Genomic DNA, 16,991 nt, shown 5'->3' with positions numbered 1-16,991 from the left:
GGATACTGTTTCTTGATCTTTTTATCTCTGAGACTTACCCTGTGTTCAACATATATGAAGCCCTCCAGAAGTATGTGGTAAAGAAGTGAATAACTAAATTGGTGCCAGAATCAAAGAGCTCCAAAATCCTGGTTTACATCCTGTACTCCTTCTACAATTCAGTGTTTACGAAAATTAAATAGCATTAGAATATTGGGGATATTCTAATGGGTGGGGGATACAGATCTCTAAAGAAAAGTGAGTCTGGGGACATAGTATAAACTCAAATTTGTATATGGTTGAGTAAAATTTTTCCACACTCAACATTTATTCTTCCACTTTCAGGGGGGGAAAACCCTAAAAATTAAATTACAAAAAGCCTCACAACAAAGCCTGCAACTACTCTTGTTACATAGGAATCCACAGGATACAGTCTCTGGTTTCTTTTTTCTTATTGTATTTCAGATAGGCCCTCTTTATTGTAGAATATATGTAACAGTTTGCTACAAAGCGGGTTTTCATTGCCATCCTGTATTTTGTGATTTAGAACGGTGAATCCGGAAAAGAAATGGATGATGACAAAGATGCAAACAAATCTGAGATCAGCTTAGTGTTTGAAATTGCTCTGAAGCGAAATATGCCCGTCAGTTTTGAGGTAAGTGCTCAGTAGAGATCTTCCATTTCTCTCCCCCTGCTCCTCACTTTTTAAAATAAACGAACAAATAAATTAACTGGCATACTAATCTCCTGAAAGAGTTCAGGTGCTTTCTTACGCTCTCACTGTCTATCATGAACTCATATAGGCCCTGGAGAAAGTAGAATATACTTTCTATACTTACTGTATACTTACTATAATATACTTACTAGAATATCATGGATTCCTGCAGATCTCTTTGGCTTTGCTGTATTAAACTTTTTGTATGTATATATATAAATATATTTATATTTTTGTGTATATATATATATATATATAATTTGTAGATTTGTAGTATGCTATAGGGTTTAGTGTTTTTGGTAGGATCAAATTGAAAGTATTCAAGTTAATGTTTTGTGACACATATACATGGATATCTAAATTCCTCTAAATTTGTGGAACCAAAATAGGTTTAAATTTAACTTTTACCAATAAGTCACAAACAAGTAATTAGCAGCTCTCTACGTTACCGCCAGATAAACATGTCACAAAATATTTATAAAAATCATGTGACATATAAAAGGGAAAAAAATTTAAATCATTGTAATACCTTCTTTATTAAGAGGTCATTAATTTTGTAACTCAAATATCTAGAAAATAGACAAAACCCAGGAAATAAGCTAAAACGGTTGTAGAGTTTCCTCCTTCAAAGTGGGTGGAGTTCATCTACTAGAAAGGTCCCACATTTTATTCACTGTCAAGATCAACTGACCTCAACTGAGAACCTGTCTTTTTAGACACAATCCTCCTAAAGTTGGGTTATCTGATTTCTTAGCCTCTAGCAGATTAAAAGCAGAATGAGGAAGGCAGGAATAGAATGTACTTGACGGCCTGTTGGTCCTAGCAAGAAATGATAGGGAAAATGTACTATCAAAAGTAATTACATATACTCAAAAATTGTTGGAGCATGGGTCTTTTAAAGGCTACAATGAATAGGAATAATTTTATAAGTCTTAGAATTCCTTGAAAGCATCAATACATTATAGTATAGAATATTTGGTGTTCATAATGATCTAATGTGAACAATAAAAAGGTCAAATATTTAGTATTCTGTTAAGTCGGTAAAATGTGTACTTTTTTTTTTAATTGAGGAGGGTGCCCATCAAAGTTATTAAAATAAACAGTTTTAGTGTTTCAACTAGTAAGCTTAAATTACATGGAAAGTATGCTTATCATAAGTTTCTTAGCCCCAGTAATGTTGGATTATTGAGATACTGTGTTGTTTTCCTTTTCCTAATTGGTATTATTAGAAGACAAAATTTTAATGTAAAGTTACATGGTAAACTATTTAACTGAATAGGGTTTCTTTTATAAAAGGTCCGAATTTTGAAGGAGACTAAAGTTTTTAGCATTTGGGTTTTGGAGAGCACCTTTCCTCCAAAAACTGGAATATTTTAAAGAGCACATTAATACAGGGTTTAGGGATGCTCATTCATAGCTGGCAGATTCATAATCCATTACTCTAGAAACATAGGTATTTTTTATGGTATGTCTACTTACCTTTTTAAGATCATGTCACAGAGAGTAAACATTCCTTTCTATAAAACAGCCTTTGAGGTCTCCATCAAAAATAGGTTATTTTCACCCATAAGTTATTTTTGAGAGGCTTCCACTTGTAGGATGCTTTATGGGCTAGAGAACTCCAGTAAGAAATAGTCCTTGGACTTCAGTAACTTATTCTTACAGAGGAGAAATTAGATATTTACACAGTTATATACAAACTATTATTCTGCATGGTCTGTGTACCTAATCCAATATGGTATGTTTTATGTTCTTAATTTTCTGTTCCATAAGAAACTGGGTCACCATAATTAGAATTGCCTATTTTAAGCTAGTAAAACACAAATTTTGAGTGTGAATTGAATGTATTTATTTAGATTTTTGTTCTTTCAACTTCATTTTATTAAGCAGCATAAGTATCAAAAAATGAATGGCCCCTATATAATGTCTATATAACTTTATTAAAGAAATCTATAATTTTGGCATAATTTTTTGTAATTTCAATTTTGATTATGATACGAGTGTTTAAAAGATGCATGAGATGATAACACTACTTAAGAGCCTATATTCAATAGTTTACTTATATTTAATAGGTTATTAAAGAAAGTGGACCACCACATATGAAAAGCTTTGTTACTAGGGTGTCAGTAGGAGAGTTCTCCGCGGAAGGAGAGGGAAATAGCAAAAAACTCTCCAAGAAGCGTGCTGCAACCACCGTCCTACAGGAGCTTAAGAAACTCCCGCCTCTTCCTGTGGTTGAAAAGCCAAAATTATTTTTTAAAAAACGCCCTAAAACAATAGTAAAGGTAAGTGTGTGCTTGCGAACATTAGTCAGGTTTACTATATAAATACTATGGTAACTATAGATAAAAATTTTTCCGTAGGACAGGCACCTAAATGTATGGATTATATACAATCCCAGAGTCACCGGTGGTCCTGGACTATAAATTAATAACACTCTATTTTGTTTTAAAATTCTTTTTACTGTTCATTCTTTTATTTTGAGAGTGCGATAGAGTGCATGTGTGATCAGAGTGGGGGGGGGGATCAGAGAGAGAGAGAGAGAGAGAGAGAGAGAGAGAGAGAGAATACCAAGCAGGCTCCACACCATCACCATCGAGCCTGACGTGGGGCTTGAACTCACCAACTGTTAGATCACAGCCTGAGCCAAAATCAAGAGTCGTATGCTTAACGACTGAGCCACCCCAGCACCCTTGTCTTGCTTTTAGACACTTGTATACCTGTGTTTGTTCATCAAAAAACAGTACCTTCCATATTTCTAGTTTTTATGGTTTAAAAAATACTTTCTCATTCATGGTCACCATGTGATTCTCATCAGGATTGTGTAAGGTAGATGACGTTACCCCTCCTTTTACAGTAAGGTTTCATGAAACATGCGAGCTCAAAGAATTTGCTCGCTTTTATTCACCTCACGTGTGGAACAACTTGAAGGACTCTGTTTTCCAACCCAACGTTCTTTCTGCACACAACACTGTAATGTAGTAACTTGTTGGGCTCTCATGAAATGATGATGGGTTACAGAGTAATAATCATATGAGTCGTACTAATGCTGGTGACGGTGGCAGCAGCCGGTAGATATAAAGCACCGTGTGCGGCCAGCTTTGTCCCAGCACTTCGTGTGCTTTATCACATTTGATGCTCGCAGCAGCCCTGTGAGGTAGACGGTACTATTTTATTTCTGTTCTTTCAGGCATGTAGAGCTTGGCCAAAGAAGAAAACAGAGCACACACTTTTGCAAGATGCTGTGACTCTTTCTTTTACTGGAGCAGGTTTTTCTGTTTACATTAACAACAACAACCCAAAAAGGAATGAGCTCAGTCGACACTGAGTACAGGACACTGCCCATGAGTGCGCACTGTGTATGGGATGAACGAGCTAGCCTTCTGTTTACAGAGAGAGCCTTCAGTTGCCAGCATGTCACTTGCCCCCTCAGTGTCACTTCTCTAGCAGACTTTGGGTTAGCTCTACGAATCAAGGGTTACAAAAGCACGGGTTTGAACCACATGGGTCCATTTGTATGCAAATTTTTCTATAAATACAGTATTATAAATGTATTTTTTCCTTATAATTTTCTTTTCCTTTTTTTTCTTATGATTTTCTTAATAACATTTCCTTTTTTAGTGTAAGAATACACTATATAATACATAAAACATACAAAATATGTGTTCATTCACTGTTTCTGTTGTTAGTAAGGCTTCTCTGGTCAGTTGTTGGCTAGTTAGTAGTTAAGTAATTAACCATTACCAGTTAAGTCTTGGAGGAATCCAAACAAAAAAACAAAGTTATACGCAGATTTTTGACTGAGTGGGGCGTTGCCCCCCCCCCCCCACACCTTGTTCAGGGGTCAACTGTACGTTTTATCTGTGACGAACCTCTTTTGTTTAGATTGTACTATGGTACAACTGGTATTTTTATAGGTTTTCTGCATTTTGTACCTTTGCTTTATTTAAAAATACATGCATACATATTCACATAAATAAGTAACTACATAAACGTGTTCTTAATGAATACTATCATTATGACAAGGTGTAGGTTATGTAATCCTTGAAATAGCATTCTACATGGTATGTAAAGTAGACTAAAAATAAATGGCAAATAGATACACTTATGAGTTCTAGTGGTTCTGAGGGCTGGTTTTCATTCATATGCTCTAACCACATGGTTAGGCTTTAGGATAATGGTTGTTTGTGGGTTTTTTTGTTTTTTTTTTAGCATTTAAGTGGGTTTTTAATTGAAATACATTTGACATATAACACTGTGTAAATTTAACGTGCGCAACCTGTTGATTTGATATATTTATATATTGTAATTGTCATTGTAATATGTAGGTGTAATTATATATAGATATAATAAGCACCTATATCATACCACATAATTATCATTTCTTTTTAGGAGTTGGAATAATTAAGATCTAGTCTGTTAGCAAGTCTGATGATTCTAATCCAACATTGTTGTCTTTTTCACTCTACTGTACATTAGGTCTGCAGAACTTATTTACTACTTGCTGCAAATTTGCACCCTTAAACAACATCTCTCCTATCCCCCTACTTCCCAGACCCTGTAACCACCATTTTGCTCTCTGTTTTTATGAGTTTGGCTTTTTTAGACTCCACGTATAAGTGAGATCATGCAGTATTTAGGATAATCGTTTTAAGAACAGAACGTTTGGATTAAGTTTTGAGTGTGAATCCCTGTGACCTGAGCAAGTAACCTAACTTTTCTAATCTTACATTTTGTTTTTTATAAAGTAGGAATGATAATTGAACTAGTTTCATGGGATTGTCATGTGTTAACTGAGATAATACACAGAATGTATTAGTAATTATTATTAAGTATTTATTAACAATACAAATAAAAAGTGCTCAATAAAGGTTAACTATTGTTATTCTATACCTGTCTATTCACATTTTAGATGTATGTGAATATATCTGTGGTCTGTTTTCTGAAATATTTTTTAAGCATTTTTATTATTGGGGTGCCTGGGTGGCTCAGTCTGTTGAGCGTCTGACTTCAGCTCAGGTCATGATCTCACAGCTCATGAGTTCGAGCCCCATGTCGGGCTCTGTGCTGACAGTTCAGAGCCTGGAACCTGCTTCGGATTCTGTGTGTCTTTCTCTGCCCCTAATCCACTCAAATTCTGTCTCTGTCTGTCTCAAAAATAAATAAACATTAAAAAAAATTTTTAAAAAAGAATTTTTATTATTGAAGTATAGTAGAAGTACAGTGACATACTTGTGTCTGGAGTACAATATGTTGACTCAGCAGTTCTACACGTTACTGAGAGGTCACCACGATAAGTGTAGTTGCTATCTGTCACCATTTGTTATTACAATATTATTGGCTGTATTCTCTATGCTGTACTTTTTATCCCTGTGACTTATTTATTTTGTAATTAGAAGTTTGTACCTCTTAATCCCATTCACCTATTTCACTCATCCCCCTCCCCCCTGCCAACCACCAGTTTGTACTATGTATTAGTGAGTCTGTTTGTATTTTTTTGTCTTAAATCTTTTTATGTATAAAATCTATAGCTCTTCCACGATGGAAGAACAGTGCTCTACATCAGAATGGTAGTACAAAACTGGTCACAATAATTTCCATCGAATTTATTAAACTAAATCTAATCTTAATAAGTTATGAATAATGAGCCATTAGGCTAGAAAAGATCTATACTTTTTTTTTTAATGTTTATTTATTTTTGGGGAGAGAGACAGCGTGAGCTGGGGAGGGGCAGAGAGAGGGAGACACAGAATCTGAAGTAGGCTCCAGGCTCTGAGCTGTCAGCACAGAGCCCGATGCGGGGCTCAAACTCACAGACCACAAGATCATGACCTGAGCCGAAGTCGGACACTCAACCGACTGAGCCACCCAGGCGCCCCAGATCTATACATTTTTATATAGGATATAAATATAACCCTATTGTTTTTAACGATAGCCATTAAAAGCAAGATTATTGTTTAAATGTTATTCCCCAGAGTGGAGAGCAACATTTTAAATTCTAAGAATTATTTGCTGCTACTTCTAGTATATATTATTCCAGAACTTTCCCAGAGTAGGTTAGCCCCCTACATTTTTCTTCACATACATCACACTTGTAATTACTTGTACCATGTCTGTCTTATGTTAAAATAAAGCCTATAGACATCTTCTGGAATGTAAGGTTATTTTAAGAAAACAGCATACATACAGTGAGTTGGAATCTAGATAATTTTAAGTATAATCACACCTTATGGTGGGCCAATAAATGGGTCAGGTTGGAATAGTATATTGGTTTTCAGCATTTTCCTCCCTTCCTCATATGTCTTATACATGTAGACTCTATAGTTCCTTATTATGCAGTAGAAGTAGAGAATAAACTGTTGATGATTTACTTTAATTTTATTTAAAGTAACAAAACATCACATTTTATTTAATTTTCATAATCATGCTGTGGTGTAGCTTTTATCCTATTTTACCGATGAGGTCCTTGGTGTTTAAGAAACGTACCCAAGATCATGTAACAGTTCGGTTCCAGGTCCAGTCCTGTCTGTTTCCAGTGCCCATCTGAAACCGGTTGATTGTGAACTCCTCTTGGATTTTAAGAGTAACGCTACACAGTAACCTAACAGTTACAATGTTAGATTGTTTTAATTATGTCTTTGGGTCTATATTTTGTTTTTTAATGCGGTTCTCTTCTATAAGATGAGAATTTAGAGAAGTGTTTCCAACGTTGGAGGTAAAATTTTCTGGATACAACTATTACAAGACTGTCTATACTAGTTCGTGGAAAGAGAACATAAGACTTGATATCCAAGGAATAAGTTAATTGTCCGAGGTGCTAGTAGTTAATTTCAATCAAGGGAAGAAACCAGCCATTCTTAATGTTCTCAGACTCCATTATTATCTAATTGGATTTATGCATCTGGTTTTTTGTCATTGGAATCCGTATCAACAGTGTTTTGGAACTTAAAAACATTTTTATAAAAGAGGCAAATTAAATAAAAGTAAAGGCAGCATACCATTGGAAGTACATATTTATTTGAGTGTCTTCAGGAACTGGGCATACTTCTAGTGCTAGACTCAAAAACTTCCCTTTACCTTTTTGTTGATATCCCACTCTTAGACTTATAACTTATTGTCTGTATTTGTCTGTTCTTATCAATCCTTTACTTCGTTTATAATTCATTAGTTTTCATTTTTGCTATTAAATATGGGTAGAAACCAGAATTTTATCAAAAGCTAGAATCTTCCCTTTCTCTCCTCTTCTTCCATCTAACTATTGCAGTAACTGAAGTTCTCAGTCTTTTTCTTCTCTTACTGCACCTAGGCTTCTCTTCATACTTCTAGGGTTTCAATTCAGTCTCTGTGTAGATGATTTTCAGATACTCTTTTGTGCTATATGCTGCCTGTTGGACATCTTCACTTCTTATTTATTTCACAGGCACATCAGACTCATCATAAACTCCTTCTCCTCCAGCATTCCTTGTCACAGTGCCTGGCATCACCATCCCACTGCTGCTGAAACAGAAACCTGGGAGTCATTTTTAACTTTTAACCATTATATCCAGTCAATCATCAAATCCTATTGAATCTATCACTTAAGTATTTCTTAAGTTGGTTCATTTATTTCCATCTCTTTGCCATCTTTATTTGGTTCGGCTCAAAATCATCTCTTGCCTGAACTGCTATAGCAGGTTTTTAATTGGCCTTCCTGTAAGTACTTTTGACATCCTGTCAACTGATCTTTTAAAAAGTGTTATCTTTCAGAGACACCAGTCAGATCATGTCATTCCTCTGCTTGAAATCTTTTAGTAATTTCCCGTTTCTCTTTGGATAAAGTCCAAAATCCTAAACATACTCTAAAAGACCCTGCAGGATCCGACCTGCAGCAGCAAACTAGGTGTGATGGAGAACCAGGAAGAGCTCCGACTATATACAAGTTTAATGTGACACACACAGCCTGCAACATAGTGATTACCCTTGCTTCTAATACTTGTTTTAGAGTAAATTTTCACAGGTGGAAACAGAGTTCTGCCCGTGTGATAAATACACAGCTTCATTTCTAGGAGTAATATCCGAAGAAAGTTCATATGCACAGAGAATATTTGATTTGCAAAGATTGTTTTTTTGTTTTTAAACCTTTTAGAAGGCACTAAAACAGCTATATATAAGTTTAAAAAAATTTTTTTAAAAGCTTTATTCATAAACATTTCCCATACAACGTTAAAAATAGAATACCTTCTAAATGGCTTATACAGTATTTGTATATAAGTTAAAAAGCCTATTACGTTAAATGAAAACTTACTGCCCAACTTGCATCTAGAACATTTCTCAATGAGATTGAAGCTGTGTAGGCCCCTCCTCTGTTACGTCCAGATACCACCTCACATAGTTAATCACAATATTAGTTTTATATGTAACGTTTCCTGACCTTATAATTTTATTGCATGTTTGTTTTTTTCTGAAAAAAATTGCATTTGGTTAGCTAGCTTTTAAAACAGCTTTGTTGAAGTATAATTGTACATATTTAAAACATGCTATTTGGTATGTTTTGATATATGTGTACACCTGTGAAACCATGACCATAATCAAGATAATGAATCTATCCATTGCTCCCAAAAGTTTCCTTGTGCCCCTTTGTAATCCCTCCACCCTCCATTCCCAAGCAACTACCTTCTTTTTGGATGGCTTCTTTTACTTAGCATAATCACTTTGAGATTCGTCCATGTTGTTGCATGTTAACAGTTACTGATTCTGTTGTTGTTTTTTTAATTAAAAAAGCTCTTTTAAATGTTTATTTTTGAGAGAGAGAGAGAGAACGTGTGTGTGCATGCGAAGAAGGGGCAGAGAGATAGGGAGACAGCATCTGAAGCAGGCCCTGCACGGTCAGTGCAAAGCCCTGTGCAGGGCTTGAACCCATGAACCACGAGATCATGACCCGAAGTTGGAAGCTGAACCAACTGAGCCACCCAGGCGCCTCTGATTCTGTTTTAATGCTAAGTAGTATTCTGTTGTATGGTTATACCACCCTTTGTTTATTCATTCACCCTGTGGTGGATATTTGGGCTGTTTCTCATTTTGGGCTATAAATAGAGCTGTTGTGAACATGTGTGTATGTCTTATGGGCATAAGTTTTCCTTTTCTTTAAAAAAAAATTTTTTTTAAGCATTTTTTTATTATTGAGAGAGAGAGAGAGAGCACGAGCGAGTGAGCGTAAGCATGGGAGGGGCAGAGAGAGGGGGAGACACAGAATCCGAAGCAGGCTCCAGGCTCTGAGCAAGCTGTCAGCACAGAGCCTGACGTGGGGCTCGAACTCATGAACTGCGAGATCATGACCTGAGCTGAAGTCGGACACTCAACCAACTGAGCCACCCAGGTGCCCCATAAGTTTTCCTTTTCTTTTTTGGGTAAATGCTTGGGAGTGAATGGCATGGTCATTTAGTAGGCATATACTCAACCTTTTAAGAGACTGTCAATTGTTTTTTCAAATGAGTATACCATTTTACATTCTTAGCAGCCATCATTTTAGTTGCTGCACATCCTTTCTAATACATAGTATAGTCTTGAATTTCAGTTGTACAAATGCGTGTGTATTGATACTTCATTGTGGTTTTAATTTACATTACTCCAGTGGCTAATGATATTGAGCATTGTTTATGTGTTTGGTAGCACATGAGGTTGGATGAGGTGTTGTTCAAATCTTTTGACCACTTCAAACATCAAGTAATAACTTAAATAACAATAAAAATAATAAAATGTAAATAATAATAAGTTTATTATTGAATTTTGAGAGGTCTTCATACATTCTAGATACAAGTTCTTTTTTTTTCTTCAGTGAGAATTCTTTATGTTTTTATTGAATCATAAATGAAATGCAGTATCCCATTAGTTTCAGGGGTACATCATAGTGATTGAATATTTTTAGACATTATGAAATGATACCATCTGTCACCATACAAAGTTGTTACAATATCATTGACTGTATTCCCTGTGCTGTACATTATGTCCCTATGACTTACTTATTTTATAACTGGAAGTCTTTACCTCTTAATTCCTTTCACCTATTTCACTCCCCTCCACATACAAGTGCTTTATCAGATATATGGTTTGCAGATATTTTCTCTAAAGCCTGTGACTTAACCTTTTCAAAGAACAGAAATTATTAATTTTGAAGAAGTCTAATTTATTATTTTTTATGGGATATGATTTCAGTGTTGTATCTAAGAAATTGTCACCTAACCAAGTCACAAAAATTTCCCCTGTGTTTCTTCTGGAAATTTTATAGTTTAGATATTACATTTAAGTTTGTGAACCATTTGAGTTAATGATAATGAGGTACGGATTTAAGTTTGTGGTTTTTTTGTTTTTTTGTGTGTGTGTTTTTTTTTTTTTTTGCATATGAATATTCAGCTGTTGCAGGACCAGTGGTTGAAAAGACTACCCCTTCCCATTGAATTGCTTTTCTACCTTTGTCAAAAATCTGTTAACCATATATATGTATGGGTCTATTTCTGGATGCTGCTGTGTTTGCTGGTCTCTGTCTCTTTATGCCAATACTACACATACTGTCTTGATCACCATAGCTTTATAATAAATCTTGAAATCAGATAGTCTGAATCCTCCAACTTTGTTCTTTTTTTCAAAGTTGTTTTGGTTATCTGTCCTTTGTGTTTCCACATGAATTTTAGCATTAGTTTATTAAGTATTACAAGAAGTATGGTAGGATTTTGATTGGGATTGCAATGAATTGATAGATCAGTTTGAAGAGACTTGACATGTTAAGAATGTTAAGTCTTCTGATCCATGAACATATGTCTGTTCATTTATTGAGATCCTGATTAATTTCAGCAGTGTTTTATCATTTTAGTGGGTTTTACATGAATTATATCATACTGTATTCTTCTGTGCTTGCTTTTCTTGTCTTATTTAAAATTTTTTTCTGAATTTCATTCATTGTGAGGCATGCAGCTGTCCTTAATTCATTTTCATTGCTATATGCCACTCCACTGTATTAACATGAGATAATTTATTATTTTATTGATAAATGCTTAGGCTATTTCCAGTTTTTTTGCTATTTCAAATAATGCAGCTATGGATATTCCTGTATATATGAGCTAGCACATATGGGAAATCATTTTCTAAGGGTATTTATATGTCTATGAAGAGGCTACTGGTTTTTAGCTTTACTAGACATTGCCAGATTCTTTTCCAATTTATATTATCAGCAGTGTATAAGGATTTTTAAAAAGTTTATTTATTTTGAGAGACAGAGTGGGGGAGGAACAGAGAGAGAGAAATGCAAGTAGGTTTCATGCTATCAGTGCAGAGCCTGATTCAGGGCACAAATGCACAAACCGTGAGATCATGACCCGAGCTGAAACCAAGAGTCAGATGCTTAACCAACTGAGCCACCCAGGTGCCCCTAAGATGTTTTTTTTTTTTTTTTTTAAGTTTATTCATTTACTTTTTCAGTAATCTCTATACCCAATGTGAGGCTTGAACTCACAACCCTGAGATCAGGATTGACTCTTCTGACTGAGCCAGCCAGGCAATCCAGCAGTGTATAAGTTTTTGTTACTCCCTATCCTCACCAATCAGGGCTGTCAGACTTCTTAATTTTTGCCAAATAGATGAGTGTGAAATAGTATCTGACTGTGGTTTTAACATGCATTTTCTGAGTCTTTTTTTTTTTTTTTTTTTTTTTTTTTTTGAGAGAGAGCGAGGGCAAGAGCGCATGTGTGTGCAGAATGGGAATGGGGCAAAGGGAAAGGGAGAATCTCAAAACAGGCTCCACACAGCCTGACACATGGCTCAATCTCATGACCCTGGGATCATGACCTGAGCCGAGATCGAGAGTTGGATACTTCACCAACTGAACCACCCAGGCACCCCCACTTTCTGAGTCATAATGAGGTTGATTATCCTTTCATATGTTTTTCTTCTGTTAAATATCTATTCATCTTCTTTGCCCATTTTTCTTTTATATTGTCTTAATACTTTTTAGGAGTTTTAAAAAATATATTTCGGATATTGGATACATCTTTTTTTTTAGTTATATATATTGCAAATGTCTCTTCCCAGCTCATGGCTTATCTTCTTACTTTTTTTTTTGGTGTTTTTTGACGAACAGAAGTTGTGAAGCAACTCTAATATATTAAAGAGTTTAAAAGCAGCCTTAGCCCAAGTTATCAATAATGCCTTTGAGCCCTAAATCCCATAGAAGTCTTAGTTTCAGATCCATTGTATGATTTACCTTTATAAATCTTCATAAATGACTCTCCAGTTGCATTATCTTCTCTAGTCATGGTTTTGGGGTACAGAAGATGAGGGGAGAACCACTGTTTCTTAAAGGATCTGATAATAGGTTTTGCAAGCATATTTTGAAATTTTCTCAAATTATTTTTTAGGCTGGACCAGAGTATGGTCAAGGAATGAACCCCATTAGCCGCCTGGCTCAAATTCAACAGGCCAAAAAGGAGAAGGAGCCAGATTATGTTTTGCTTTCAGAAAGAGGAATGCCTCGGCGTCGGGAATTTGTGATGCAGGTACTTCTAACTTCTGTGTTAGAAAACAATTTTGTAACTACTGAAAAAAATTAGAAACCCCCAGGTTGGAATAAAGATGTGGGGGCAAGGCAGACTAGGAACTAATAACATTCATTCCTTCCAGGCCCACCTGCTTCTTGGCTGAAACATTCAAGTGTCAGGGACATGTTAGAGTAGACCATCTGGGTTTTTGAAGGGACTGTGAGTTCACACAGGTTATTTACCACAGAGTGTATAATTCAGAATGCTTATCTCTAACTTAGGTTACGCTTTGCAGTCAGGGGCTGTTAACTACTGGGGGTAGGATACGGATGGAATTAGAAACATAATTTAGAAAATAGATGTAGAAGATGGAACAGGGCCAAGAGCATGAGCTTTTGGGTTATCAGGAAAATTAGGAAAAGAAAGCTAGCTGGTGAGGACTGAGGGACTCAGAATTGCTGAGAGATTTAGGCATTTAGAGATTTAGAGATTTCGGATTGAGGCACAATGCCTAATATGTCCTCCTTTTATTTATTTACTTAAAAAAGTTTTTTTAATATTCTTATTTTTGAGAGAGAGCACAAGTGCTTGAACTCAAGTGGGGGAGGGGCAGAGAGAGGAAGACAGAGGATCCAAAGCAGGCTCTATGCTGTGAACGTGGAGCCCTGTAGCAGGGCTTGAACTCATGAACTGTGAGGTATGACCTGAGGTGAAATCAAGAATTGATTGCTTAACTGACTGAGCCACCCAGGCGCCCCCGTCCTTTTAAAATTCTACCCATTCATCTTCATTTGCCAACTCAAGCCCCAGTAGTGAAGAAACCTTTAATTCTTATTATGCAATTTTCAAACATACCCAAAGGTGGATATTCTTAATAGTTTACTACAAATAATAATACAATGGAATAGGAATAGCATATGAGGAATATGCCCAGCATCCAAACCCAACAATTAAGATTTTTGCCACACTTACTTCAGCTATCAATTTTTCTTTCCTCCTTCCCTCTCTTTCTTTTCTTGAAGTATTTCAAAGGTAATATCTAGCCACCTATCATTTTAACCTGCATACTTAGTGTATATCCCTAAAAAATATGGAAGTTTTTCTTTTGTGTTTTTACATTAGGCATGATTCATACTGATTAGAATCATCTAATACTCAATCTATATTGAAATTCTGCTTACTGTACCCAAACTGTTTTTGTTATAATTGGCTTGTCAAAGCAACTTTCTCCAATTAGACTCATAGATCTCATTTTTAATTAATCCAGTTAAAACCAACAGATATTTGTTAAGTGTTGACCATGTGGCAGACATTTTGGCACTAATACATAGTATCTCATTGATTAACTTCTCATGCGTATTTAAATTTTACCTTCTTTCCCAATTTATAATCTCCACGTTTCTTTATCTCAGAGTACCTAATATAGTATATGTATATAGTAGTACCTTAAAAAACCTTTGGTGTACATTTGCTGCCTTCCTGCTTGATTGAGAGCTAGCATCTTGGGCTTTTGTTGGAGATGAAAACTTCTGATGGGAACCTCAATATCCGAAGAGGGGGGAATACTTCTATGGTAGTAAGCACAGTACTGTCTAGATGTCATTAGGACCCAGAACAGTTTTATTCTAGTATTTTACTTTGTAAAATATGGGCACTATTTTTCTTTTTACATGCTTAGCTTTAAAGAATTCTAGGAAATATTTTTAGAACTCTAAAACCTGAGGGGGGGTGGAAATCACCTAAAATCTAGACCTGTGTTAGGATAAAAACTGGCTTTGACTTTATTAAACAATTTTTTTTCTGTGGAGTATATTGAGTACCCCTTTTGAAAAAGGAATTTAGAATGTCTTAGGCCAGTTTCCATTTTATGGGTATTCATAAACATTCTAGTCAAATGGGAACATTTGGCTGTGCTTTTAAATGTTTTCACACTGAATTCATATTGTTTTTTCCCCTTCTGGAAGCCCCAGTGGATTCATTATAGTATTGCAGCAAGTTTATCAAAGTAAAGGCTTTTGTATAAACTACTTAAGCAATGCTATCATTTGTTATAATTGAATGTGGAAGTAAAATATCCAGAGATAATATGCTCATATTTATCTATCACCAAAAAAAAAAAAAAAAAAAGGTAAGTTTGTGTGTTATAAAGTAGATGCAGTTACTTGTACTGATTATTAGACAAGGAAAATCTCTGATGACATTATCTGGGTGTTTATTTCTAGAGCGTATTTCTTAAAGCTTTTTATTATTTTAGAAAGAGGTATTTTAAGTTTTCAATGAGAAAATAATGACAACTACACCAAATTGTATATCAGCACATTCTATTATTATATATCATGAGTTAATTTTTCTACCTCTGATTAAGGTCTTCAGGTTTTAAAAAAATGCATAAAGCAAGTTTCATCTATTATATTTGTTTTTTTTTTCTTTAATGTTTATTTATTTTGAGAGAGAGAGCAGGGGAGGGGCAGAGAGCGAGGGAGAGAGAAACAATCCCAAGCAGGCTCTGCACTGTCAGCACAGAGCCCATTGCAGGGCTTGATCCTATGAATGGTGAGATCATGACTTGAACTGAAACCAAGAATTGGACACTTAACTGACTGAGCCACCCTGTGCTCCTATTTTTTTTTCTTTTTTTAAGAGAGAGAGAAGGCGCAAGTGAGCGAGGAGCAGAGAGAGAGAGAGAGAAGCAGGGCTCACCTGAAGTGGGGCTCATGTTATTTTTACCTGAAGTGGGGCTTGAGCTCACCCAATGCAGAGCTCATGCTCTACCCAAGTGGGACTGGATCTCCCCTGAACCAGGGTTCAAACTCATGAACCCATGAGATCACAACCTGAGCTGAAGTCAGATGCTTAACTGACTGAGCCACCCAGGCACCCCCATCAATTTTTTTTGTGACTCATTGAAAGTAAATCAATTAAGTCTTTGGTAAATGCTACTTTAGAACTATTTTTTTTACTTTTTTTGAGGACTTATTTAAATAATTTGTTTAAAGATAAAAACCTGGCAGTCTTAAAGTTATTGCATGGCGAAATAATTGAGCTTCTTTGTAGACAACGTTTTAATGTAAAACTATTATTTGTAATAATTTAAAAATATTGTGAATTTTTGAGGAAGATGGCTTATGAAGTTTACTTACATACTTGCTTACTTACACATTTACATGCTTTTATAATTATGTGACTTATTTTTTTGAATGTTCACTGTGTTTGTTAGCAAGGAATCAGAGTCCTTCAGCACAGTCCTCTTTTTCGATACTAGCAAATAACTCTGGGATAATTACCTGCAACCTTTTGAACCATGCCACCATGTCAACTTGTGTGAGGTGAGGGGTAGGAGAATGGGAAAAATGAATCTGGAAGTACCGGTGCTAGAAGTAAGTCTTGAAGGTGTCAGAATAGGTCAGATGGAAAGCTGGCAGATACAGATCCAACATGAATGCTGAGTCGGGAACAGCATTACCCAAGAGCAGGAGACTGGAGTCAAAGAGCATCAGGCCTGGGTAGATAAATGAGATTTAGAGATGAAGCAGCAAAAGAATTGAATGAGAGCTCGTGAGGTGTATGTAGCATGTCAAAACAGCTGAAACTTTTTTTTTTTTTTTTTCCCCTGCTGACCGATCCTGCTTCCATTTACTTTGGCAAGTCTTTTGTCCCTCAGAGCAGTAGAGGAAGCTTCTGACGTAGCTGGCCTACTCTGTTAGCTAGCAAGCATTCCAGCAACAACACAGGGGCTGGTGAAGCTGGGAACTAACCAAACACTGGAAAAAATAACAGGTAGCAGAGGCCTG

At 35.7% G+C, this 16,991-nt stretch overlaps 1 protein-coding gene across 16 annotated transcripts in view; it reads left to right on the top strand.

The window, feature by feature from the left end:
* STAU2 (staufen double-stranded RNA binding protein 2) overlaps positions 1 to 16,991 on the top strand; it is a 306,203-nt gene that overhangs the window by 114,012 nt on the left and 175,200 nt on the right. For all 16 annotated transcript variants that reach the window (XR_013553422.2, XM_078441529.1, XM_078441532.1 and 13 more), the window contains 3 exons: positions 527 to 634; positions 2,767 to 2,979; positions 13,081 to 13,218. Coding sequence is in view for 15 of the 16 variants with exons in the window: in XM_078441529.1 (XP_078297655.1) it covers positions 527 to 634; positions 2,767 to 2,979; positions 13,081 to 13,218 (459 nt within the window). In the remaining variant the exon portion in view is untranslated. The remainder of the gene's footprint in view (positions 1 to 526; positions 635 to 2,766; positions 2,980 to 13,080; positions 13,219 to 16,991) is intronic.

The sequence above is a fragment of the Panthera onca genome, chromosome F2 (genome assembly GCF_046562875.1).
Source record: "Panthera onca isolate mPanOnc1 chromosome F2, mPanOnc1 haplotype 2, whole genome shotgun sequence".
NCBI lineage: Eukaryota > Metazoa > Chordata > Mammalia > Carnivora > Felidae > Panthera > Panthera onca.
Note: the sequence above shows the minus strand (reverse complement) of the source record. Positions and strands in the feature narration are given on the sequence as shown.